The sequence below is a fragment of the Ischnura elegans genome, chromosome 4 (genome assembly GCF_921293095.1).
Source record: "Ischnura elegans chromosome 4, ioIscEleg1.1, whole genome shotgun sequence".
Taxonomy (NCBI): domain Eukaryota; kingdom Metazoa; phylum Arthropoda; class Insecta; order Odonata; family Coenagrionidae; genus Ischnura; species Ischnura elegans.
Window position 1 is genome coordinate 4,513,523 of NC_060249.1, and position 27,371 is coordinate 4,540,893.

The 27,371-nt window shown below is 39.5% G+C and overlaps 2 protein-coding genes across 8 annotated transcripts in view; one reads left to right on the top strand and one right to left on the bottom strand.

Moving 5' to 3' along the window:
- Window positions 1–11,596, bottom strand: part of LOC124157004 (proto-oncogene c-Rel-like) — a 52,276-nt gene extending 40,680 nt beyond the window's left edge. For 2 of the 3 annotated variants that reach the window (XM_046531458.1, XM_046531456.1), the window contains exons 1-8: window positions 11,215–11,596; window positions 10,760–10,846; window positions 10,302–10,388; window positions 9,865–10,172; window positions 6,619–6,862; window positions 1,997–2,140; window positions 1,779–1,877; window positions 711–844 (exon numbers count right to left, since the gene is read on the bottom strand). In XM_046531458.1, coding sequence (XP_046387414.1) covers window positions 711–844; window positions 1,779–1,877; window positions 1,997–2,140; window positions 6,619–6,862; window positions 9,865–10,172; window positions 10,302–10,388; window positions 10,760–10,799 — 1,056 coding nt within the window. In that variant the 5' untranslated portion in view covers window positions 10,800–10,846; window positions 11,215–11,596. The remainder of the gene's footprint in view (window positions 1–710; window positions 845–1,778; window positions 1,878–1,996; window positions 2,141–6,618; window positions 6,863–9,864; window positions 10,173–10,301; window positions 10,389–10,759; window positions 10,847–11,214) is intronic. The other variant, XM_046531457.1, reaches the window with a different exon arrangement.
- The window catches only part of LOC124157005 (E3 ubiquitin-protein ligase BRE1A), an 82,556-nt gene that overhangs the window by 26,497 nt on the left and 28,688 nt on the right, over window positions 1–27,371 (top strand). Inside the window, exons 1-5 of one of the 5 annotated variants that reach the window (XM_046531462.1) lie at window positions 11,697–11,885; window positions 12,196–12,351; window positions 12,533–12,725; window positions 12,969–13,112; window positions 14,449–14,640. In XM_046531462.1, coding sequence (XP_046387418.1) covers window positions 12,299–12,351; window positions 12,533–12,725; window positions 12,969–13,112; window positions 14,449–14,640 — 582 coding nt within the window. In that variant the 5' untranslated portion in view covers window positions 11,697–11,885; window positions 12,196–12,298. Of the gene's footprint in view, window positions 1–11,696; window positions 11,886–12,020; window positions 12,352–12,532; window positions 12,726–12,968; window positions 13,113–14,448; window positions 14,641–27,371 lie in introns of those variants that run through there. The other 4 variants (XM_046531465.1, XM_046531460.1, XM_046531461.1 and 1 more) reach the window with 4 other exon arrangements.

Sequence of the window (27,371 nt, forward strand, 5' to 3'; positions counted from 1 at the left end):
CAAAATGCTTGATTAAGATTACAAGAATTTTGATTTGGTGGACATCAGTAAGCATTTTGAGAATCCAATAAGAACAAAGCGTGCAATAACCTAGACCATCTGAGATAATTTCACGAAAAAGAGGTCTTGAAATTTGAGGAAGTTGCCAGAAAGCACTGTCTTGGTAAAATGTTATCCTTACAAATTTTCTCATTGTCTCTCCTTCCGAGATCCTCACTAACAACAGAAGGCAAACAACTCAAGAGCCTCATTTTGGCAATTTGTTTGCTGCCATTTAACTTCAAACCCACTATCATTAAATCACCCATTTTCACCGAAAACATAGGATTTGACAATGAACTTTGGTCGGCTTTATAATTCCTGTGTCTCAAAACAAAACCAGTCTTTCGGTCTGCATGTTCAAGAATTGAAAGACATAAATACACACACAAACAAAAAATGTGTAGAGAAAGCCACCAAGCTTGAATTGTAGCCAGTGAAACAAAGGGACTAATTTAAATAGGCAGAGTAACTAGGGCAGCATTGCGGTGGCACGAAATGGCACTTATTTTCTGGATACGTCTTATACCTATTAATAAATGGTAAAGGGGTGGTCCCATGGCTTCACCATGATCAGGGATTTGAAGCTGCAGTCCTTCCAATCCGAAGCCAAGCACTCTATCCATGCTGCCCCCAATGTAATCATAAAAGATCAATATTTAGGAATTTACCTCCAACTTCTTGTAGCGTGGAGTCCTGAATGATATGGCAACTTGTTTATGAACATGGGTCGGCTGGAAATCACCAAATCCTTCCCACACTAGCTGTCCATCACTTTCTTCGTAGAATCGGATCTGGATATCCTCTGAAGAAAAAGCGATTACTTAAAAAGCTATCCTTCTCTCACAGCATTTCCTTATATGATTCGCACACCCATCATCATAATAGGCCTCCCAATCACCCCCTCAAATAGCACGAATACAAGGATCAAGAACTTTGCTATTTCCACATAATATTTTATTAGCACCGACCATGGTTTCGTTACAGAGTAACATTATCAAGGTGAAGATTTGATAATGTTACTCTGTAACGAAACCATGGTCGGTGCTAATAAAATATTATGTGGAAATAGCAAAGTTCTTGATCCTTGTATTCGTGCTATTATGGATTTCCACCAAGTTACGCCCTCTACGATTAATTACCCCCTCAAATGATGGGCAAATGCTAATTTTAACACCCAAAGTTAAATTTAAGCAAAATCAATAAAACCTTCAATGGCTGGTGAGTTAATTATGTGAAATCTCTTATTTTGACATTGGTATACTCAATACAATTTTTAACTGGTCAACCCCAACCACTCATTGACACTCTCGTGGGAAACACTCAATGTGTTTACACCAATCAGGGTTTCCTAAATAAATGCTGTGAGCAGTTTACAAATTCCAATCAATTTGCTTGATATGAAAATAACCCCCCCCCCCCCCCCCCCCCGATCACTAAAACTGACAACAGGCACTCATTGCTCATTTAACCTGAATAATCTGTAAAAAAAAAAAAATGTTCAGGAACAATAAAACCCAATGTGTAAAGAGCCAAGTTACAATTTCTTTAGTTCCTGCTATGGAGAGTTTCCATGAAATCACACCCACTACAATTACATATTTTAGTAATGTTATTAAAATGAAGAATTTAATTATTGACAGACCAGCATTTTCAAATTAAAATCACTGCCAAGGCATATGTTGGCACAATGCAAGTATAAAGGTCCGAGTAAAATGCAAGAGGTAAAAAAAACTAACCTTTGGCAACTTTTTCACACAAAAGTATGATTTCCTTTCCTCCAGCAACTGAACAGGTACAATCACTTAATTTACAAATAACTAAATCAGACATAGCCTCTGAAACGGAAAAATATTAACATATAGTATAAATCTTTGATTTCCAGTAACATGAACAATGAAAAGCACAAATTACAGATTGCAACAGGAGATTAAAGAGTGGGAATGAGGAGACTTACTTTTGTCATAGATTGGATCCGACACAACAGGGGTCAAAGGCTGATTGAACTTTCCCCGCTCCGAACCTTCCAAAAACACTTGGAAGCACAACCTCACGGCATTAAGATCTATACTTGATGGCTGACTTCGATGAGCAAACCCAGCTGAAAAATAATTACTAGTTACAATGACATTCACAAACTGCAATCAAAAAAATCAAATTAAAACCAATCACAGCAAACTTTTTGTTAATATGAAGACATCAAAACAAGAAAATCAGCACCTTGTGATATCAATTTACGCAATTTCAAAAACTTTCACAAAACCATCATTTCGGTTATCTACTTTCATTAGTCTTCATAGAATCATTTTTAACACTTTTGGACATTATCTGTGAGACTACCCCATGGACTAAAATTTTGTCACAATTTGTTTTAGACAAGTTCAGAGCTGACTCTGAGGTGACAATGCAGTAGAGGCACAACCCTGTCGGAGGGCCGTAATTGCTTGTACGCCCACTGTCTAACCTAATTACAGGCAAGAAAGGACCCAGGAGGGGTGTCAAGATTTTAGCTGCTAAGGAATAATTTACAAGTGAAGGGGACAGCATTTCCTGGGTTCGGAAGCAACAATAAGATCACACATTTAGTCTTACCATGAATGACCTGAATATAAGTCCCTTTAGATACCATGGAAATCAATTCTATTGTTTGTCTATATTCTTCATCTTATGTCCCCCGTATCCCTTGTAGCCCACTGCAAATAATCAGGAGTCCCTTTCCCCAATAAAAGAATAAACTGCGTTCCAGTGTTCATAGAATCACACTCTGGAATGCTTAAAATTAACGCCCTAAGTGACCAAGTAACAAAAGGCATCAGCATAGTCAGGGTGCTACAAAAGGCACTAGAATTAGAAGAGGATTATCCCATTCCACCCTGTTCATTCTCGGTCTGCCATCTGGCATTTCATTTCATTCTTCCAGGCATTCCATCTAATTCATGATATGGTTAAAAAAATAAGGAAATCAAACAAACCACCATCATAAATACATTGCAACTAATTGTTTTATTGTTGAGTTGCTTGCCTTGGTTCTTAATTATTAGTAGTAATTCTTCCTGGGGAATAAGATCGATGTTCGAAATTTCAAAAAAATTGAATTTCGAAACTTCATATTTTCAAACGTGTCGTGCAATCAGCAGTGCACAGTTTTCATTGGGACCGACAGTTACAAATCTTATTATCAAAACTTCGTATAGTCCTTTCTTAAAATCACCTTATCCAGTCACAATCTTTTATGGATTACACTTGAATACTTTATAAAAATCCAATGCATTATGATGCTGCTGCCACTTGACAATATGTAATAATGTGGAGACATATCGTGTCTTCAATTCAGTTCTTAATTGCAACCCACAATGGACCTTCCACTTAATATTTGCAAATCCAATGGCTAATGATGACAGCACCATCAAGGGAGGGAGGCAAATCATTGACACCATCGGCATTAAATCATAATTTACACATTATTCGTTCATAAGACTAAATCATTGAAAATTGGTCTAAAATGACTTTTAATGTGCTTTGAAGTAATGTGGTTACAGCAATCAGCCATATGGCAATGTTCCCAATAAGAGACAATTACACTGGCGAATGAGCATCGAACGAGACAACTGCCCAGAAGGGTAGCATGAGAGTAGCAAAAGATTAAATATACTGTAACATTAACTCAGCAAAGAGACAGACCAAGGAGAAGGTTTTAAGGAATTAATAACATTACACCTTTGGTAGACTGAGATTCATAACTTTAACAGTCTGTACTCCAATAGGTCTCTGAACACCTATTTAGATAAAGACATTTCTGAAAAGTAGGTGTAATTATTAAGCTAAAAGTTGTAACAATATGGCTGTAAAGTCATCTATTTTTTTATTATGAGCATTTAAAATACGTCTTACAAGCCATCAAAGAAAAACGTAATTTGCACCGCCGCCATCTTGAATGACGTCAGCTCATGCAATAGTGTTGTTCTTAATCACCTTGATCGCGCACATTATTGAAGTTTACAGTGGAGATATTGTGGTTATTATGCCGTATTTTTTGTGTCATAGTTATTCCTCGATATGTCGCAGCGTATATGCTTCAAGTACTGCATTGTGCATAAGTGCAGAAATACGACTAGAAATGCTCCAAATAAATATTTTCATACGGTCACCCAAGACGTACGTAGAACGAAGATTGGTTCGGGTGAGAAAGTGCCGACAAATGTGAATGAGTGAAAAAATGAATTCTAATATTAACGGATTGTTTATCAGATTTGACACAATCCTATACTTACTCATCTACACCAGTGGAAATATTTTTCCCTAGCTGGCTTTATCCACTTCGAGGGGATCTCTGTCTGACACAGGGCCGGCCCTAGCAGGTGCGGGGCTAGGGGCGAACCTTCAGTGCGGGGCCCTTCACTTAAAATATTAAACTCTATACCCCATCAACAAACTCGAGCATTTTGAATCCCTACCACTCTCTGACTAAGTATGTGTTCCCCTCCCAAATTCAGACTTCGTAATTATGCCGTTATGATACCATCACGCAGTTGAGTTCGTTGTTATCATTCACACGACACAGTACTGTACTGACAAACGCAATTGCACAATAAATTTACTGCATTATTGTTCCTTTTTCATAATATTATTTTTTGTTTAGCACGGACAGTAATACAATTACAACAACACACACAATACAGTAATAGTTGAAATTGCGTTTTCATAACTATCGTATATTTTTTTTTCACGAACGCGGGGCCCGGGGCAGTCGCCCCGCCCTAAGGCCGGCCCTTCTGACACTTTTTGAAAAAATTGTATTCCTCAAGGAGACTAATACAACCATATAGATACAAACATTTGAGAAGTTTTACTTTAAAAAATAAAATATATATTTTTAAAACATTCCTTTCTCGTGTACTATTTGTAACTATCCTTACGAGCAAAAACAGGTTAAATATTTTTTTTAAGATCTCTTAGTTTCCATTCAAATATATTTTTTTACTTCAAAAAGTATTTCAAATAGTGTTTTAGATTTCAAACACCCAAGTCATAGGTATTGTGCATTTCAATTTTGCCCAGCCCTACTTACATAATACTTGAACTGCTCTCAGAACTTATCAGAACTAGCTATGCAATCATTGCAAGAGAGGCTGTTAACTTCCACCTCACCGTCCTCCTCAAAAACTCGTGCCTACCTAATGGCAGTCTAAACATATGTTTAGACTGTGCCAATGGCGTCGTCAGCATAATCTTCTCGTCCGACCCTAATAAATGGAATTTCATTGTTAAATTTCATAATACATTTAATATGTATTTTACAGGAGCCGGTGATACTATATTTCAATAGCTATGCATCTTCGATCCCCGGCTTTCAGCATGCATGTAGCAGTTTCTGTTGCTTAAGCTTAAATTTACTTACATAATTATGTAAGTAAACATTGATGCCGTTGTAATTTTCGGCAAGTTTCCAGTGTCAGCCTAGGTGAAACCAGGTTCCGTGGCATTTGTTTTTTACGATAAAACCTCCGAAAGATATATAAGAAATAAAACCTCACTTAAAGTCCTCAAATAAACCGAGAAATTTGGTGACAATGCGCAACGCCCCTGGATTTCCCACACGATTGCATGAGCTGACATCACTTTCCGGCTGGCCAATGGAATTACGTTTTGAAGTGGGTGTGTTTTTGGAACTGTTTTGGTCATTTCTTTTGTAAATTCTTAAGAAAATATGGGAAATAAGTGCATTAAAGAGGCCTTTCTGACAATTTTACAATAGTTCACGATTTTTAGTTAGTATTTGAAGGGATATTAAAATTTTGTCCAGAGACCTATTGTTGCTTGTCGGTGTATTAGTATGGAGTCTTTCTTCCCAAATTTTCTTCCTCTGACTGTTCTCCCCTCATGACATTTTACAGCTGTTATATTCCTTATTAATTACAGAGTGCACTTCCAGTTTGCAAATTCTATGGCTGATGGTGATTGGGGAAAATCTGCCAAGTGTATTACAAGTTGGAGACTGGAGTTTTTTTCAATTAAAACTTATGGAAAAGTCAGTGGCCTCAATAATTGAAGTCATTAAGCTTGCAAAATACATTTAAGTTGGAAAAGCCACCAGCGCTAAAAACATTTTATTCACACAATTACCTTTCCAAATCATTGATTTTGTAAGTGTCATACACTTTGTTTGGAATCATGAATTTTAAGAAAAGGGTAGCAGAAAATCAAGCTACATGGTGTTTCTTTGACACATAAAAAGTTTTGTTGATGCCCACAACAAGAAGCCAAAAATGCAAAAAAAAAGTTTTCACGTATATTATGGACAGTAGGTGTGATGGCAAGACAAACTATTGTTAAGGGAGTCTCAATTCCACTCATTGAGTGATATTTGGAGAGTAAAGCAAAGTGTGACCTTCCTATTTTATGTATTTCACTTTCTATGTCACTGAAAAAGCATCATTTTATTTTTACCATGAACCTTGCAATACATACGGTGTCAGCAAAAGAAGCACAAAATGAGCTACTTCACCAGAGGAATAAACTGGCCTTGAATGAGTCTACATTTTGGGTGACTCATTAGGGCAAAAGATAAGAGGTACTTACTTCGATACGGATCAACCCTGATGTCCTCCCTAACTTTGAGTGCCTCTTCAATGTCCTTCTTCTTGACACACTGGATTCCAAGATTTGAGAATGTACACACCATGTTCTCACTGTTCATTTCCACTGTACACACGCCCTTCTTGCAGCCCTCCTTCCCAACCAAATTGTGGGGGTGTGGCCGGTACGGAGGGTCCTTTGTTACACACGACACTACAACTATTGCCCTGCCCTTATATCCCACAACCTATAAAGGAGAAAGGTCTCAATCAAATGACAGTATATCCACATCAAGCGACTGAATAATGACCGCATTATTAGCAACTTGAAGAATTTTAAAAATTTATGCAATGTATTATAGTACTTCAAAGTTACACACAAAATTGTCTTCATTATGATGAGAGATGGCTACCTCATTCCTGGTACTTTCAGTCCTTTTTGTCCTTATTTCTCAGCACAAAGCAGAGACAAAGTGACCGACTCATTGATTAGCTCGTTCAACATTTCTGGGACAACCTCGCAAACCACAGAAGCCAGCCAAACTTTTAAATACAACAAATGCAAGAAAAGGTGGAATGCTCAATGAAGATTATTCAGCGGACTCAAAGGGGTTAAACCACTCACACTCAACTCAATCATTTGATTACACAAGATTGTGTGGTCCAGAATTTTAGCAACAAGCCATATGTAGAAGACATTGTGTCACTAAGATGATAAAATGATGGTATCTGAAATTGGGTAACTTACTTATTTGTAACATTGAAATTTTTCAAAAACAAACTGTCCATGGCACAGAAAGTTTTTTCTATTCCTTGAAAGCTAATAGTTTTGCAAGGTTTATGGATCAACCTGTTTTTCACCGAAAAGTTTTATGTAACCATCAAACCATTAAAAATTAAAATTTAATCCAAACTTGGTGTAAATGCGGTGATATTCATAAAAATCCGTTGAATGGTTAAGTTCGAATTTTAATTTTTACCCTTAACACCAGAAGGCTCAGATTTGACCCATTCATTTTCAAGTAGTTTTCAGCGTTCTCTCCTTGCATCATTGCTATTTAATTATAAATATTTTTTTAACTGTTAAAAATTCTTAAATGAAACAGGATCTCTACTTCGTATACCTATCACGTCGCAAAAGTCCACATTTTACCACTTTTCCACATCAACATGCATGCGTTGCATTTCCTCCCCAACGTTTACTCGTAATGTCAGTCTCTGCAGTATTTGAATCTAGAGTTGATTTTCGTAGGGTCTTTTCATACTTTCATTGTGTCCATTCCTGAAACTTATTCATTCACTAGGTCACGTTGCCCGATTTTGCAATCTGACAGCTTTTTTTACTTCGCAGGCAGAGTGTTGATTGGTGAAATAAGTTGGATGTTTAGTGAGCATTGATATGAGACCATCTCTGCACATGCGGTGACTGTGATTACATTTGTTTCCATCATTTTCACTCATGTTTCTACAACCTATCATGCTAAATTCCAGGGTCCTACGAAAGGCGGCTATATTAGTGGGTTGTCAATGCTCTTCTAAGGATGCATAGCAGCCGATTTTGGTTCAGAGATGTTTTTTCTCACTGCATGTAATCATGAATTATTAAATTAAAATAAAAATAAGTCATCAGTTTTTAATATGCCATTTGAAATGGCACTACGTCAACCATTGAAAAATACAGCTTTCTTGACATAGTATCCAAAAAGCAGAGAAAACCCTTGACAATAAACTGATATGTGAATTAGAAGGAAGACCAACTGGCGCTATTGAGAGATAGATTTTCACAAGAATAGTGTGAAAAGAGCAATATGAAATGTTATATTAATATATAATGGTAGAATAAAGTCCTTATTTGTAAGTATTTCGTAACGCTTGATTCATTTTTAGCATAAATCCCATGAAATGAATAGCACAATCAAAAAAGAACGAAGGGGTCAAATCTGACCCCTCTGGCCTCCTGGGTTGAGAGAAATTTCCGTCCTCCTAGTGATAACTCAATGAGAGAAAATTATAAGCTAATACTGCACAGCAAACTACCATAAAAATATCCACCACCCTAACTCAACCATAATTGTTTCATACATACGGCATAGATAAAGTCTCTCAGATGATAAAATACAACAAATGCTCGGTGACCTCAAAATTTGCACTAAATTGCATAGTTTTCAAAGTATGGCTGAAAGAATCTAAATCAATATGGAATGGAAACTTTGCTGTTTCTGTTACAATCAATGCACATCCTAACACTGCTATGCCTCAGTTCTCTCAAAATAAAAGGACACAATTTTTACCTTTCGATGATTTATGACTGGACAAAAATAAAATGAAGGTGATGATATGTTCAAGGCAGGAAAAATAATAGTAGACAACGTTAAGGGGTAAATAACTTCAAAATGTAATGGGATACCTGAAGTTGGACAGCTAAAAAAACAACTAATGGAGGAACAAGCAAAGCAAATAACTAACATGAGGATTTCACTGGCTGAAATGGCATTTAATAAGATCACCCCTTGCACCTAATTTAAACATCATTCAACAGTTCTTAAAGCTGTAAGAGTGAAAACCAAAACTACACGAAGGTGGACATTGAAAGGCAATGAGAGGAAATTTTTTTCTATTGGTACTTCGAGATTAAGAAAATTGCTGCAAGGAGCCAAGATGAAGCGAACAATACTGTGGTATTGAAGCAAGGATAATCAATTAAGGAAAGAACTGGCATAAGAGAAGCAAGATTCAATATAAATATCAAATAATGGAAGATGGGAACACTGTTTTTATGCTTACCACACCATGGTTAACAACAGACAAGTGTGTCCTTCCACAAAAAATAAACAAATTTTCTGTCGGAAGTACACAAAGTGAAAGTTTTATTTCAAGACTTAGTGGTACTTAGTGATGCACATAGTGATGAAGTTGTTTCTCTTGTGAGTCATTATGAAAGAGCCAGTTCAGAACACTAATGAATGCAAGTGTATCATGTTCACCAACCTCTCCACTTTTGTGTATAAAGGAGCACAACAACAATACGTGTTGTGTAATAAGTGAGGATAGTCCATGACAGGAAGAGCCTGTAGAGTCAAAATATTAGTACCCTAATGACAGCCAATGGCTGTTTCGTTAGAATTAAGCACCAAAGGATTTGGGGGAGTAGATACTAAACCAACAGAAAGGATGTCCTAAAATATGTTATACTACACCCAAATTATTGGACAAATGCATAACAACTGGGAACTAAATTAAACTTTCTTACCTGAATGGCAGGGAAAGTCTTATTTTCTGGAGTGCTGTTGACGCCAGGAATGCTACCAGCAGAACGCCCTTCACATTCATAGCGAAACCGAAGTGCCTTTGACGCCGGCTGCTCTATAATGTTTATATATGCCCTTCTCCTCACGGCACCCGGAGGAGCAGATGCAGAAGCACCTCCACCACCGCTCTGATCTATTCCGGAGTACATTTTGCCACCTGATCCTCCTACCCTCGCTGCACCGGAATCGCCAGGGACTGGAACAAGATCGGTCTCGACGAAATCCGGATCTGTAGTTTGTATAACTTCAACTGCAATAGAAAAAAATCGATAAGACGCCCATTTTATGATTATGTTCACATCCGTTTACGCACAAACAGCTGCTCATTGTGTTTGCGCGTAAAAACCCAGAAGAAGAAAAAATTGGATTAGTTACTTACTGACATCACTTATGTTCAGGTTTTCCTCAGTTTCCGGTCGATAAGTATCTACCATTCCTTCCACATTGGACAGTGGCACAGAACCATCTAAAACGAAGAGTAGAACTTAGAAAAGAATGCATAAACTTACGTCGAATTAAAGATAAAGCAAAGGGTATTGATAAAATAGGCATGCTGATGATTAAGGTTCGCACTATCGACTATCTAGAGCGAATATTATGGTTCACTACGACTGTAGGGTGTAAGAAGCCCAAAACCAATTCCACAAAATTATTAGACAGGTGCAAACACAAGACTGGAAAATATAAACCCTAAAACCTGAAAGCAGTAGGGCCACATTATTACCTGGCCATGCACACTGCAAAATACTTTCGAAAATTAGTCCATAATAAGAAATCATTCCATTACGAGCATGCAACTGGCATTGTCATTAAAACGACAAGATTCGAACAACACACCTAATTGCTCCATATTTTTCTTGATTTCACTCGTTTTCATCACAGACTACCTATCACGGTTCCTTTTACAATATCGGCAGCCGTGGCCTTGACAAAAGAATACATATGGACAAATGAATACAATCACAACATACTTGAAATAATGAATAACATTTCTCAATTTCAACGGATAGCCTAAACCCGTAAGCATAAAGGGAGCTCACACAATAATATCACTTTCGTCTTAAATGTACACTTCTTGTGAACTCAGTAGAACCATGAGCTAAGAATAACATTTTTTTTAAATAAGAATTCTTCATTTAACATTATATGAAAGTTAAATGGCAACAAAAATGCATTCATCAAGGAATTTAACAAACGGAAAATTAGTTTCAATTGATTGTTAACAAATAAAGACTAATTTACCACAGTAGTTCTAAATGATGTTTATAATAATATATCACACACAAACTTACTTGAGCGCTAACATAAAATCACCGCAAATGTAATGATGACATAAAAATCCGAAGGGGGACGTCAAAATACACTTGGCTATGCATTGCGTAGAATTATCCAACACTCCCTAGTAGTAAGTGCACACAACAGTTATAAATTGTCAAGGTCTCGCACTGGAATCTTGTTCCTATTACGCGCACCAACATTCAAACATGCTTGCGATGATATGAAGACAGCACCAACATTTCGAAGCAGTGAGCGATGGTTTTCAACTTAATCAGTAACAAGGAATATCCGCGGCACCTTAACGTCGACGCAGCCCTCACCCGACTAAAAGACTGCTTTCGCTGGGGATATTTTCAGACACGATGACCACTACTTTTCGGAGAAGCAGGAAATATCTCACCTCCGATTGGCCAGCTGGGTCACATGAGCAGTAAACGTTTTCGGGCCAGAGTGCACTGCGGCAAAAGAGCAGACTACCGCGTTGCGTTTGTTTACTACTTTTTTTTTTTGAGCGCCAGATTTATTGCAAATTTTGGTAGGACCACATTTCCCGTGGGCGTATTGAATTGATAATAGAATGAATCATAAGATTATTTTTTGGTATTGAAACTTGGCGTCACATCAAAAACATTTGTTGGAAATTAGGAACGGATAGAATCATCATAAATGAAAACTTCCGAAGCCAGTAAGTAGCCGACGTTTTATTTAAGTGCTATAAGAGATCTCTCGTAAAATGGACGAATACCCTATTATAACTATGATTTCCTATGATATTGTTGTTCATGGTTGCGTAACAACAATGAATGCAATGCTATAATCAATAAATAACTATCTCAGCATTGAAAGATGTCTTTTGAAATGGAATGTGAGAAGGAAGTTATGCTCCTCCATCCGTCTAAAGACTTCATTTCTTCCCCTATTAGCTCTTTAGGAGGTGGAGACATACCATTTCAAACGATTCTGGGAATCCAAGCTCATCACTTATCTTTTTCTAGTAGCCCCGTGCAGATTCTTCGGAAAAGAAATCCGCGTAGTATTGTAAACCACTATGAAGCTGAAAAGGTATCTTTAACTAGAAAAGACAGCAGGACTATCCATATGTCACTAGAAGATCTAAGCGATAACCCAAGTCCTGACAAGGATGAACTTCAGTAAGTGCCTCTAAGTGTTTTTACATATTTAAGGCGTTGTTCTCTATAATTACGCCAGAAACAATAACGAAAGCTATATAAGGTGTTTGATGCAGATAATTGGTAAAATAAAATTTAAGTTTACAAGAAAATTACGCTAGAAAATAATAAAATGACCACAATTTAATTATTTTTCTTTTAGCAAATCCACCCCAAGCATTGTGAAAGAACCAGATTGCATCCGAATCGCTCAGGATACTATAACAAATTCCCTAGATAAAAGCAATATCCAAGCTGCTCGTCGCATCTACGAAGCATTAATGTTGAATGCCTGGAGAAAACGAAAAGAGGACAGTCAGGAACTACTACAGCTTGTCCATAAATTGAAATCTGAGGTGATAAAATAAGTTCTTTAACTTTTTAAATATCGTCAATAAATTTATAGAAATACTGAAATTATGGCACATTTTTCAATAGTTGAAAGATTTAACTTGGGCCGGGCAACGCGGTCTCCTCGCGAGTTCGTTGCGCATCAGGTCGAACATGCAGATTTTATACCCGAAGCAAATTATTTATACGAATGAACTACTTTTTTACCTTTGATAATTACCCAGAATAATCATCTCTTCTTCCCTCAGGTTGAGAGATACAAAATGAAGCTGTATTCGCTCAAAAGCATTTTAATTAAGGAAACTGAGAGAAGTGGTTATGCAATCAAGAAAATATCGATATTGGAATCCAAAATGCAGGACTACGAAAAGCTTATTGATGCTATGAAACAGGTAAACAGTAATTACACCTGATGACTTTCCGCAAAACTTATTGTTTTGATGAAGTAGAAACTTGTGCGAGTCATGAAATGTAAACTTTTACCTAAATTTTCAAGGTTTGCAAATGACATCAATTGAGAGTAATTATCACATAGAAATTTATCTTTCTTAATTTTGCTGGAAAAGAACTGATTAGATAATACTTTTGATTTAATAGTAATTTTCAGTAAGTTTGAACCGCACATAATTATAGGGTGTAATTTGAACGTTTGGGGATTATAAATTAGTCTAATCTAATATTGAGTAATGCATAATCACATACATACACAACAGGTGTCAGAGGAGGTGACAGCAGGACCGAAAACCGCTCTCCCCGAACCAGCGGCTTACGAGAAGGCTAGGGGTCTTATTATGCCACGTAATTACACAGCATGCATCGATTAAGACGGAAAGATGTATCCATCTACAAATTATTTCCCTTCTCTCATGATGTGTAATCAAACATAGTAGGCTTTAAATTCGAATGAAAGCGAATTTTTCCCGTATTTGATACTAATTTATACTGTGGAGATTTAATTTTCATATTCACCCGAACAGACATTCTAAAATGACGACCCTCACTTCTGAAATATTTGATTTTCATATTGAATACGTCGGTCCCAAACATTTTCAGAACGTATTACTATTCTTCATATACACCTAATCCAAAGGTATAACTTATTTAATTACTATAAATATTTTTTATTAGAGGCATATTTATGGAGATCGATATTTTCACCGGCACACAGACAGAAATTTTCGTCCCTGCAGCGCTGCTTTTATCAATGTATATCGCTTTGCATCCTCATTTGTGGCCAAATTTGTACAACTGATGATAAACTTAAAGCATTGAAGTTTGTCATGGTTCAATGAAATGCGTGTTCAATGCATATTCAACAAAAATGTTATGTGCTTGACTGCGTTGAAATGAAAAAATAAAAATATTATGTTGAAATATTTTTACTAAAGGCTATAATTATTATTTAAATGTACAAAGTACGTAGCAGTCAATCTTAGTGAGAAAATCGAATAATTTAGTATTTAAATAAGTCTCACAATTTTACACTTTTACGCGAAAATAAAAATTACGTGACACCTTTCCAAGAACACAAATCTCCTTTAGGTACATGAGATTGGGCTCGACACCTTCCCTCGCCTAATCGAGTCACGTAATTAATGAGACTTGCCCCCTAACAAACCACACTAAATTTATTGGTTTTTAAGTAAAATTTGAATCGATGATAAAAATGTAGCTTTACCCAAGTGTTATGGTCTTTAACATATTCCTTTCTATTATCATCGATCAAAGGAAATTGATCGAAAAGTAAGAGTGATACTGGAGATGGAAGACCTGATTTCCAGCGAGAGAACTCTTCGATCGAACACCAAAAACGACCTCATTCAGTCAAAGATGGAAGAATCGGCTTTAAGAGAGCAGCTGACCAAGGAAAGGGAGAAATTGAAAAAGCTGCGAGGAGATCTAGAGGAAGCGTTGAACAAAGTAAGCTGTATTTCTCTCAACTTGCTCGGCCCTATTTATTTACTACATCAGTTGAAAAAAACCAAAGAAATAAACACCTTAATTAGAGGTTGTGGTATACCAGTAGACAATGGAAATTTATTATGAGTTATCCGAATTCACTGCTTGGCTTTAATAATTGTGATAGCTAGATTGTAAGCGGGAAATCCCATTGACAGGGTGTTCCAAAGTCTTTCTTTCGCCAGAAAAGCTGCTATAACCATTGCATTATCGGCTCTCTGGTGCGGAAGGAAATAGGTGAATAATCATCCTTTCCATAGCGAATATCATAAGCTCCACATACTTTGTAAATAGATTATGTGACTGTTCATCAACCTGAAATGCATTAGTGAATCCAGATACCCTTATTTTAACTTTGAATACAGAACGTATAAAAACGTCAACATCGTATGCTGGAATCCTCTAGGATATTTTCAGCTCACCATCAAAGTCAACGAACAATTACCATTAGCTGCCGTTCTTGAAATCTTGATTGGCAGCGCGAACTATAACAACCGTGCGATCATCTCTATATCATAGAAGTAGCGTCAATGAAGAAATAAGGACATAAATTTTTCGAACAAGTAGATATAGGAATTCGCTTTTCCTTCGAACAATATAGGACAACCATCAATTATAGGTTGTACACTGTCGTCAAGTATATCCAACGCGCCAACTTTTTTTTTTGCGAACGACTCGTGACTAAACACCCTCTGCCGCGCACCTTTCCATGCGAATTGAGGGGAAGTATGTTGATGTAGTTATAATTAAACTCAACTCATGGGCTAAAACTACCCAAGACATTGGGGGAATATTATCTCTATAAACTATTTTAAACTCCTCTCTCAAAATTACTTTGACATAAATGCGTGACGAGTTCACAATAGGGTAGTTTCCCATTTTTTTAATTGCCTAAATCGAAAGTTTATTTCTCCAGGAGTACGCATTTCACACTTTTAGATTTTTAAATGACGATATCTATTTTTTGCGATTAAATGAAAAGTGAAATTTTTCAAGCGCGCGAAAACGCGACGGGCAAGTAGGAATGATGGGAAAAAGTCCGTGTGACGTATTTATGGTTCCCGCTGCCGCCCTGTGAGGTGACCTTGAGGCGAGGCTTGAGCGCTGATACGACTCGGGCTGCTAGCACGTAGCGCTTGACTTAAATATGGATTATTACTACCTTATCAAACGAAGGAAACTTTCCGACCTTAGACAATTTTAATAAGTGATTATTAAGAGATGTTTCCCTGAGCTCTGTGACTCATGCATGCATTGGTAATCTCAGACGATGTAAAACTCCTATCCTCTCGTTCAGAAACTAGGTCCCTGTGACGTCACGTGGAGTGGAATCGCATGGGCGCCCATCTGGCCTTTTTCAAATGAGGATAAAATTGACCATTGCCATTCGTTTAAACTGGTAAATATAAAACCAAATAATTTGTATATTATGAATACACTAATTGTGGGTAACGAATCGCAATCAATGCCTTTCGTTTTCTTTGATGAAGTAAACTACCCTATTATGTGCCTTGGCGCTTCTTCATTAGCTGGGCATTCATGCTCCCATAGCACTCGGCAGGGCCGCCCACCGGGAAGAAGGAGACATTGAGTTAACTCGGGTTCGTCCACTGATGTTTTATTATTGTCGATTGTGGTAGTTCTTTGAAAATAATGTGACCCGTGATTTCTGTTGTTCTATCTACTACCTGCATATCGATCTATTCCCGTAGAAACATCGACGGCCTCGACCCTTTCGCGGATAAACTGATGACGCCACCAACTCATGCCGAGCGTGTCATCGCTTATCACATGTGCGAACCCAGCGAGTGGCAGGGGATGGGGGCAGCTACCCCCTAGAAGCAAAAATCGCAAGTCTTTATGCAAAATTAGTACTGAGGCGAAACGAAAGTATTCAGCAAATTTACTTTAATCCCACAAAAAATGATATATATTAGTATAAGGTATGTGACTAAAATAGACCTATTTTTTCAAAGAAATAATCTCATAAACTTATAAAGCGCTGTTATAGTTTCCTTAAAATGTTGGTTTCAATCACCTTTCCCATGCTAAAATGTAAAAACTTGGCTTGCACCCCCCTAGACCATGGCTTGCCCCCCCTCCCCCAGTTATGATCCTGGGTACGCCCTAGGCTTGTCATCTACTCATCGGCCTCGGGACGCGTGCGGTTGCTTGTTGTCTGCCTTTCTTTTTTATTTTCATATCCCCGTAAACATCTCATTTAAGGCCTTTATCACGGGGAACCAACAACGAAGAAACATAAACGCCCATGCCCTGGTGGTACAACTTACCCAGGCGGGACTCGAACTCGCGGCCTCTTGTTTGGTCCCGCACAAGCCCCACCCCGCTCCCCGCCCAATAATCACATCGAATCAAAAATGCAATTGACACGCTTCCTTTTACCACGTTGAAAAATGAGAACCGACTAATATTTTTGAGTACAGGCATTATTCCAGTGCCACGGTATCCACGCGCGATCTCCTTGGGGCGCAAACATGGATTTGAAAATTAAAACAATCCAGTATAAAATTAAAAATTTAATCCTATAAACCTAATATAGAAAATAAGCAAAAGCCAAGACTTCTAAATAGTTGATAGTAAACTCAAACGCCCTCAGCACCTGAAGATAATCTTTTAATTTTATATTCATTCGGGAGCTTGCTTATAATCATTCATATAACAGACTATGTGTATGGGGAATCACATAATAACTTTCGGAACCTGCGAGAAAAAGTACCAGAAGCGCCTAAGCTTTTGGGACAGCGGTCCTAGCTAAAAATCGAGAACGCCAAGTCTTTCCCTGGCAACTAATGAACTCGGAGATACAAGGCTGTATTTCGGGCGGGAAGGGGAGGGACGCCGCCGTAGAGAACGAAGGATGTGCCGGCCATGGGGATTGCATCCGCGGAAGTGTGACCGCGCGCGCGCCGTCATCCCAATGCCTTTCGACGAAATGCGCTGCGATGCCCGGAATCGCCGCGACAAATAAACCATCCCCCGCCCCACTGAACTCGGTGTGAATTTCGCGATGGGCGCGCGCACTCCCTTTCCCCGTCGCAGACGTTTTCCTCGGCTCCGATGGCCGGCTTGCACGCGGCTCCCTCTCTCTCTCTCTGGCCGTCTATTCTTAGGCAAGTGACAGAAAGACCGCGCCCCTCTGCCGCCCAAAACTCTACACTACCTCATCCCGAGGAACTTGCCCAGATTCTCGAGGGAAACTGGCTGCTGAGTTTGCCCGTTCATTTGGTGAGGCGAGATAAAATAATCGTCAAATTTAAAATACCGTCTACATAATCGATTAAGAGATGGAACGGGGTCGTTCACTCAGATCCAAAATCGTTATTTGCGAAAAGATTTCGGTATAAGGATGGGAAAGATAAGGTAAAACGAAAAAAATCTTCCTCATTCGAACATATTTAGAATGAGAAAGCGCGAAATTTGCCACCCACTTTTCTTGAGTTGCCGACGTCACGAGAGTTTCAGTTTATTGACTTGTTCAAGGCGTACCTTTCGTCGATGGAAGGGATCGCTCACCAGAGTGGGAACACAAGCGACCCCCGCGAGGCCCTCGCGCAGGACAAAGAAGAAGCTGAGAAGAGATGACTCTCTCAGCATGAGTTTGAGAAGCAATCGACTCACCTGAGAATTTTCGTCGGGAATTTCTCGATAAGTAGACAACGGATCGCAAAACGGAAACATTCGGGCCTCTCTCTTTATCAAACTCTATCAAATCCGATAATATTAAGAAAATGGCGAACGTAGTACAAAAACCAATTCGCCACTCATTCCTCGGGGTTCTAACGTTACATCTTTTACTGTGGGCTCATGCAAATTGAGCATTGTGGACTGACCCTATCCTGGAGTTCATGACTTTGACGAAGACCACCAATTTGTCCAATTTGGCTGTCCATGATGGAGGGATTGGATACACTTCGCACCGCTGCAAATAGGCCCCTGGGTCAAGATGAATGGCTCCTTTTAGTGGACTTGACGATTAATCGGCGCCTCTAATGGAGAGAGGCGGCCAAACATCGTCACATGAAAACATCAAGCATTAGAAAAAGAGGAGTGGGCATAGGAAGGTAAAATGAATTATAGGCGGAACACAGGACAAATGGCTGTATGAAGTACAGGTAGGCAGGGAATACAGGCAGTTAAGGATTAGATGAATCATCCAGTACGTTCGTCAGAAAGAGCTCCGAAAAATACCTTGCACAGAAGAAAACGTGTGTAGCAAAATGAACAATTATTGAAGGTGATGGCAGACAATCTGAGTAAATATTTAAACGGCTGTTAGAACTCGACTTGTTGGGGAATAGAGTCGTTGCAGAGTGGATGCGACTTGACAGGCTCGATCGCATCTTGTATGCAGGTGGGTCGAGGAAACATTTGGAGGCGAAAGAAGAGGAGGGAGTTCCAAGCGGATGAGCGGCATTCTAATCGTTGGTAAAAGGATCCAAAGGATACCAAACATGTCGAGCGCCTATTTTTATTCAACCCTCCACAAGGAAGGGAGAGGGGCAAGATCAATGCAAGGTTATGTCAAAAATTTTAAATTGGTATATCATCATAAATATGGGAAACATGAGAGCATTAGTAGATGATTGGGAAGTACTTGGTACCTCTAAAGGCGATCGGTAGACAGCTAATAGGCAAAAGCATTTTCTCATTTGGGGGAGGGCACGACCACCAGCCCCCTGGCCAAGAATTTTGTTCGGAGTGGGAGCAAAAGCAGGGGGAAATGTTTTTAAAAACAGGGTACTGAGCGGAGGGTTTTACACTAATTTTATCACCTATCATTGTCGAAAAAACTTCATTTTTCGATATTTTTTTGTCCTTTATGAGGCGGTGGCGTCGGGGTAAAGTCCTCGACTGCCAAACCGAAGGTCGCGGGTTCGAGTCCCGCCTGGGTAAGTTATCCTTATCCAGGGCATGGGCGTGTGTGAATGTCCTTCATTGTTAATTGTTAATTCCCCATTGTAAAGGCCGTAAATGTGCTGTTTATGGGGTAATGGAAATAAATAAATAAAATAAATAAAAGTAATTGTGTTTAATATTTCGTGGGGAGTGTGCACCCCTCCCTCGCTACGCCACCCCCCCCCCCCTGAGTACTCGCTCCCTTGATATTTGGGTCTCTCGATAGACCCAAGTGAACGATCAAATGGTTTGATGGATGCGAAGAATCGCTCGTATTCTTTTTTTTATTCGCCTCTTACTCCTTGTGTTCCTGCCAGCGGAGCATTTCACAATTGAACCCTTTTCTGGTGAGTGGCCGTTGAAAGTTATTGACGTCACGCACGTGCCCGTCCAATCACTAACAGCCCTATCCCCCGCATTCCATCTCCAATAACGGAAATATTTTTCGCGAGTGGACGGTAACTTTCGCGAATTTTTCTAGCTAGTAGGTGAGTGGCTGAATGTGAAATGAATTTTATCTTCATATTACCCAGCAATCCGCGTCAATAGGCGTATCCCGTATACAAAAAATATGAAAGAAGATGCAAATATTCGTGATTTTAATACTGAGTCCCACCTTGCTTTTATTGTAGTCCATACTTTTTCATCATCATCACTGGTCAACAATCCTAGGATTGGTTTGACGCAGCTCTCCACTCAGTTCTCCTATCAGCTAATATTTTCACACCTACGTATTTCTTCTCTTTCACATCTCTCTTTACTTGTTCCACATATCTTGTTCGAGGTCTTCCTTTTCCATTCTTGCCTTCCACTTGCCCTTCGACGATGGTCTTCATCTAGCCATCATGTCTCAAGATGTGGCCTTAAAGGTTGTTCCGTCTTCTTATTAAGGTTTTCATGAGGCTTCTCTTCTCGCCTACTTTTCTTAGGACTTCCTCGTTACTAACACGGTCGAACCATTTGATTTTCATCATTCTTCTGTGGTACCACATTTCGAAGGCCTCTATCCTTGCTTTCTCCGCTGCGGTCATTGTCCATGCCTCACTTCCGTATAGGAGCATACTCCAGATGTAGGATCTTATAAATTGTTTCTTTACTTCCATATTTAAGTTTCTCGCTGTAAGCAGGTCTCTCTTTTGGTGGAATGCTCTCTTCGCCTGGGCTATTCTGCTGATAATTTCTTTCTTACTTCTCCCGTCACTAGTTATCTCGCTTCCCAAATAACAGAATTCATCCACCTCTATCAGTTTTTGCCTCCCTATTTTAATGTTGGTCTTGACTACTTCTCTTCTGCTGCATACTAAGATCTTGGTTTTCTTCGTGCTTATTTTCAGTTGATTTCTACCCATTACCCTACCCATATTAACCAGAATATTTTTCAAATCCTTCTCTGTTTCTGCTATAACGGCTATGTCATCGACAAATCTTAGCATGCTAATTTTTGTCTCCATGGATATTCACTCCCAATTCCTTTTCTTTGATTTCATTAATGGCTTTCTCAATGTAAACGTTGAAAATTACGGGTGACAATGTACAGCCTTGTCGCACTCCGTTCCTAATTCTTGCTTCTTCACAGCTGGGCCCTGATTTCATCACCGCTACTTGGTTTTTGTATAAACTGTGGATGATTCTTCTGTCATTATAAAGAACCCCAATTTCCTTTAGGATTCCAAGCATTATGCTCCATGTCAAATGCTTTCTCTAAGTCCACAAACGCAACGAACGTTGGCTTGTTCTTTTCCATTCTCTTCTCTATGAGCAGTATTAGGGCCAATATTGCTTCCCTTGTGCCTTTGTTTTTTCTGAATCCAAATTAGTCCTCATCCAAGTACTCTTCTGCTTTTCGTTCTATTCTTCTATAGATGATCCTTGTCAGTATCTTCGACGCATGTGTAGTAAGGCTAATGGTCCTAAAATCTCCGCAGTTATCCGCTCTTTTCTTCTTAGGAATAGGGATTATAATGTTCCTCTCAAAGACCTTTGGTATCTCACCTGTCGAATACATTTCACGAATGATTTTGTAAAGCTGGTTCAACGTCTTCTCTCCTGAATTTTTAATTAGTTCTGCAGGAATGTCACCAATGCCAGACGCTTTATTTATCCTGAGGTCTCTTACAGCCGCATCAAATTCCGATCTTTCTCCATACTTGTTATCGGGGAAAAAAGAGTTTCTTCACCTTTCCGTCCAGCAAAATACCTCTCCTATTTTATCGATTCTGTCTGTCCCAGAAATATAGTGAGGTTCCAAGATTATCGCCTCCATGTCGCTACGAAAGATATAAGTTCTCAATGGCTCAAGTAATCTAACCCCGGCACGTAGCTTTTGAATGCCTAGCGCATGCCTCCCTAATTCGTGCAAAAGTTGCCCCATGTTCCAGAGCGGAGCAAATGGCCGTGACTGAGGCCCCTGCCGCCGGTATTTGCCAGCCGAGCGTGATCCGCCGCCGTGGGGGGCAGCAGCCTCGCCCCTTGGGGGCAGCCCCGCCCCGGGCGCACTCTAACGGACGCGCACGACAAAACACGGTGGCCAGGACATTCCAGCGAGCGCTCGCGAAAACAAGCTCACGTTTGGAAGCGGCGGCCGACTCTTCAGCGGCAGCAGCACCAGCAGATAGACGGAGGGGATCCACCGACGTCGCCGACGACGGGTATTTTTACACCGGAGGAGGGGCGGGGGTGGCGTAGGTACGTCTCGGAGGAGACGCGATCCTTTAACTCGATCTGCTGGTCGAGTCGCGCGCGCAATTAAATGAAAAAAGCGCGTTTAATGCGTGTGGGGGCGGAAAGCACCCCCGAACCAATAGTGCCCCCCCGACCCCCGCAGCGGTAGCGAGGGTGAGGTTGGCCGATAGAGGAGCTCTGCTAAAACAAGGTCAGATGGGCGGGTGGGGCTAAATATATGCATTTTAAGGAGGCATTCGATAGAGCAGAAACGATGGGGCTCTGTTCGCCTGACATTCGCCCGGCGTTCTTCGTCTCCGATCCGAAGTCTCCGATAGACCCATTGAATAGCACAAACTTTTGTAATTTTCCACACTTCGATCAAACTTACACCAAATTTCGTTGAGAATGACGGTTATCCGTTGATGTCTAAGTCGGTGTTTGTTTGATTGAAGTGTGGAAAATTGCGAAACCTCTGGTGTTCTTCTATCATCAAAAAATGTGATCGGTCATTCTGCGGAATGTCACATTTTACGAAGAAGATACCACAATAAATCGCTTAAAGGGAAATAAAATCTTCGATACTGATATGCCCATCCATAGGCGGATTTAGGGGGGTGGGGCACGGGGACGGGGGCACGTGTCCCCCAGACGTCTAAAAAATAGTAGAGAAATTGTTGCATTTAGTTTTTAATCCCAAATATGAGATGAAAGTTCGCCTGCCAGACCCCCCCAGAATCTGGAATCGCCCTAGTGCACATCGACCCATAAAATCCTCTAACTCATCAAGTGTTCTACTGCATGCTTCACAATTTTCATTCCTTGAGACGAGTGATTAGGGTATAAACATTTCTATAGTGTCTCTATTTTAATTTTTGATTGCAAACTACACTCATCTTTCTTTGAAAGATACATTGCTCACATTACTATCGACGCAAAAAAGGCAGAACTCTGAACTTTGAACATTTGTATGAAATTCTACTGAAGCTCCATCGGGTCGTGTAATACAGTGAGTGCAAAATTATTCGCACAGCTCTTGTTTCCACCACTTAGGCTATTTTGCACTTGTTCTTCGGACTCAACATTCTTATCGTGGACTGCTTCGGCAAAGGTTTTCCCATTTAAAAACGATAAACTGGCAACACTGTGATAGAAAATGTGTCCAATAGACGAATACTCAAAACTTTCGCGCGTAAAAAGTTTTCGGACACGCGATGCACATCGATTTACGCACGTTTCTGACAGCGCACCGGTTTCAGCGTGGCCCAACTGTGGACGCACACGCTTCCTCTAGGCTGTGGCGAGGTAAAACGCATCTTTGACTCAACTGCGAACTGAAGTGTGGACAGAATTGGAACTAAAGGCAACTTATACGACTGAAACTGAGCGAAAGTTCATGATTAGGCTCCGTAATCAGTGCAAATCACAGAATCAAATAGCTGGACTTGTAGGACGACCAAGGTCAACTATGTACGACGGAGTAAATCAGTTTGGCAACTCCAAGACTGTTCAAAACAAGGGCCGAAGCGGACGTCCACGGAAGCTGACTAACAGTGACAACCAATTAATCGTGCGGGATATCAAGAAGGACCCTAAAATTAGCGCTCCCTAGGTAACCGCTGGCCCACAGAAGCGTGGTTTGTAAGTATTTGTGAATGACATCCGGAATGTGTTGAAGCAGAACGGGTGCCACGGCCGAGTAGCAAGGAGAAAGATGTGGATCAGTGTGGTCCATCGCAAGAGGCGGGTAGATTTCGCGCGGGAGCCTTTAGAGTTCATTAAAATTAAATTTTACCCATTCTTTAATTTTTTAATGGCCGAAAGGTAGATTTCAATTTCTGAGGTGTATAAAAGTACACGAATATCGAAGTAACGTAGGTATACTGTATGGAAAAATGTTTCAAAAACTTTTCGTGTAAGGAAATGTTGATATTGTTACTTGAAGTAAACCACAAAGACGAAAATCGAACCGCACACGACCAAAATGGCCATCCGAAACGTCGGCAGCCATATCGTGCCTGCCACAACGTGCAAGTGCCTCCCTGCGCACCTTAATGACTAAATGAATAGCCTATTGGAAATCTGACAGAGTTCATATCTAGTTGGCACAGTATAATGAAATCGACAGATTAAATAAATTCAATGCATTGATTGCTATTAGCGAGGAGGGGTATGAAAATTGACACTGACTTTGTGATCGCAAAGAGAAACCGCCAATGTTATTATTTTTCCTTCCTTCCAACTTGAAGATGGTTGGCCCGTCTAACTTCGGCTGAATTTCATTCCGTGGACACCTTATGTCAGCTTGTCACGGACGCTTCATTCACTTCTGGTGACTTCCTCATAAAGGCACAGCAGCGGAGTATAGAATTAGTTCACTGCGTGTTTAGCCAATGGTAGCCACCGATTCAGCACATTCAAATGTTTCCATTTAAAATGTTTCCTGCGACTAGTGGATGAGCACCATGTATTTAAGTTTTAAATTAATTTTCTGAAATCTGGGCAGTTGGGTGCCTTTTGTGCAATGCTCGACGTATAAACGTCCGCGTCCCTCGTTTTCGAGATCAAAAGGACGTCAGAATATAACAGAGGTAGTTAAAGCTTTTCCCCCACTCCCTAAGTGCTTCAACCCGAGGGTTGGTTTGGAGACGGGAGGGTAGAGCTCACCCAAGGCCAAACCACGGGCGCTTGTATTTCACACATTCAGCATCAGTTCCTTACCCTTGGCCTCTTCGTACTTTGAGGTTATTTTGGTTGTGGGAGTACTCAGGATTTGCCCGAGTACTGAACCCAGTACCCCTCCTTAAGAAGCTAACTTATTGACGCACTAAGCCACTACGCTCTCCTAAAGCTATAATCAGAATGTGCGAAAAATCCGCAGAGAAAAAAATTTCGCCTTGACCAGGATTTGAACCCGGTTCCCCCGATTTCCGGTCGAGTGCTTTAGCCAATTAAACTACCGAAACGTCATTCCACCCTGTGGATATTTGTGGACACAACCGGACCGGAAAAAAACTATTATTAAAGTTTTACTTAACTATTGTAAAAAGCGCAAAAAATAAGATATTAAGTAAAACTCCGGAATCGATGGGCCAAATTCGAATCATGCCAATCTTTGTAAAACATAGATTCAGGTATGCCTTTGATTCGCATAAAATCCTGAAATCGTAATTGAATATGGTAATTTAATGATACCAACATTTTTGTCATCATACAATAACAAAGGAAGTGCCGAATATTCATTATGAAACCTAATATCACTTTCTCACAACCATTACATCTCCCGTACTATCAGACATAACAACAATTTGAAAAACATATCTTTCCCAAAACATATCCCCCCCCCGAAATAGAAAAATATAATCATTTTCCTTCATAAAAGAAAACAAAATATTGAAAAATCATGAATTAAAAAAATATTTCTTTAACAATTGAAGTTTTTTCGATTATGAAAAGTGTTAAAATTAGTTTAAACCCCATTACTTAGTATCCTGTTTTTCAAAAATTCCCCCCCCCCCCCCTGGTTTTGGACCCTCCCGAACGAAATTCCTGGCTACGCCACTGGCTACTAATACAAATATTAAGCAAGTCAGAAACACACATGAATTTTTATGCTCAAAGAAAAAGAGTCTAAAATTTAATTAACATTGACGGAATATTTATTTGGTAAGTGTTTGGAGCTGTTTTCATACGTAATGGCATCCAATCATTCATACCCGAAATCCCAATGAATTCAAAGAATTCGAAGGATGCATCTACATCTACATAATTCCTTGCGAGCCACTTCTACGGTGTTTGGCAGGGATCAATCACCAGCATGCAACAGGATTCCCACATGCACACCACACGGTCTTAAAAATGTTACGCATACTGACAAACTACACTTCCACATTCATGCCAAGGCAAAACTTGCCAACTATTCCTGGAGGTAGAACTGTAAATACCAATGAAGCTAGAGTATGCAAAAAATACTGTTAGGAAAAATAGGAAAATTCAGAAACATGCATTGAAGAATAAATGAGTTAGTATGCTACACTACAAGTCAAAACCTATTGGTTATTCCCAACGCTACCGTTATAGTCTCTTATCGATCGTAGTACAAACGACATTCTCAATCTATTTGTTCTGAAGTCTAGCTTTCTTATTTTAAATTTATGATATGATCTACCGACTTCATTGTTTACTTCTGATGAACCCCCACCCCAATTTTTTCATTGTCTTCGGTTTTCCTGTCTTTAATACGAATGAATAGGAAAGTGAAGGAGTGGTCGGTGTACGGAGACATAAAATCACAACTTTACGCTCCCGCGGGTTCTCCTTTTTTCGTGAAATACAGAGTTTCCTTCAGCGGTTCCTCCCCTCTCTACTGGCGACTTCGCTGCCTCCTTGCCCGTTGTTCTTTTATTTTTGAGTCCTCTTCTCCTCCTTTCCATCCATGTCCGTCCGGATGAGTTCTTTTTGCTCATCACATATTATATGCATAATATATTCCTCTCCCCATATCCCTTAATGTGAACTTGCCTCATAGTTTTCTTGCTCAGGCTCTATCGGTGTGTTGCTAGCTCATAGACAGTTTTTCATTCAATCATCCCGGGCTAACTTGAAATATTATTCCATCTGCCATTGTAAAGTGCTCCAAGGTTTTACTCGAGTATGGGTGTATTCATAACTCAGCGATCGATTTTTACATTTGTGGTAAGTGAAGTCACCCCATCCTTACGCAGAGCTCATAGATAATTATCAGTACTTCCTCAATTCTTGAATATTTAAATTTTACATAATTTTCCTGACTTTCCTTTTTTATCGTATTTGAGTACATAATTTATCATATTTAATCAATATTCTTCCCTTTTATGCGTGTAGTAGCTCAAGACAAATTAAAATTAAATTTAGGAAATATTTTCTCGGAGAAATCTGTGTAAATAAATAATGACCTCCAAACATAATTTCGTTTTGAACCAGTATCCCGAATTAGAAGTCCCAAATATTTTTGCTGCTTGTGATTTCTTGTACAATGATTTGCTGTTTCGCTCGAAATTTCCTTGATTGCATTATTTGCTCTTGGGACACTTTTTAAAAATTTTGATTGAATTGTAAGGGAAGGAAATCGTAAG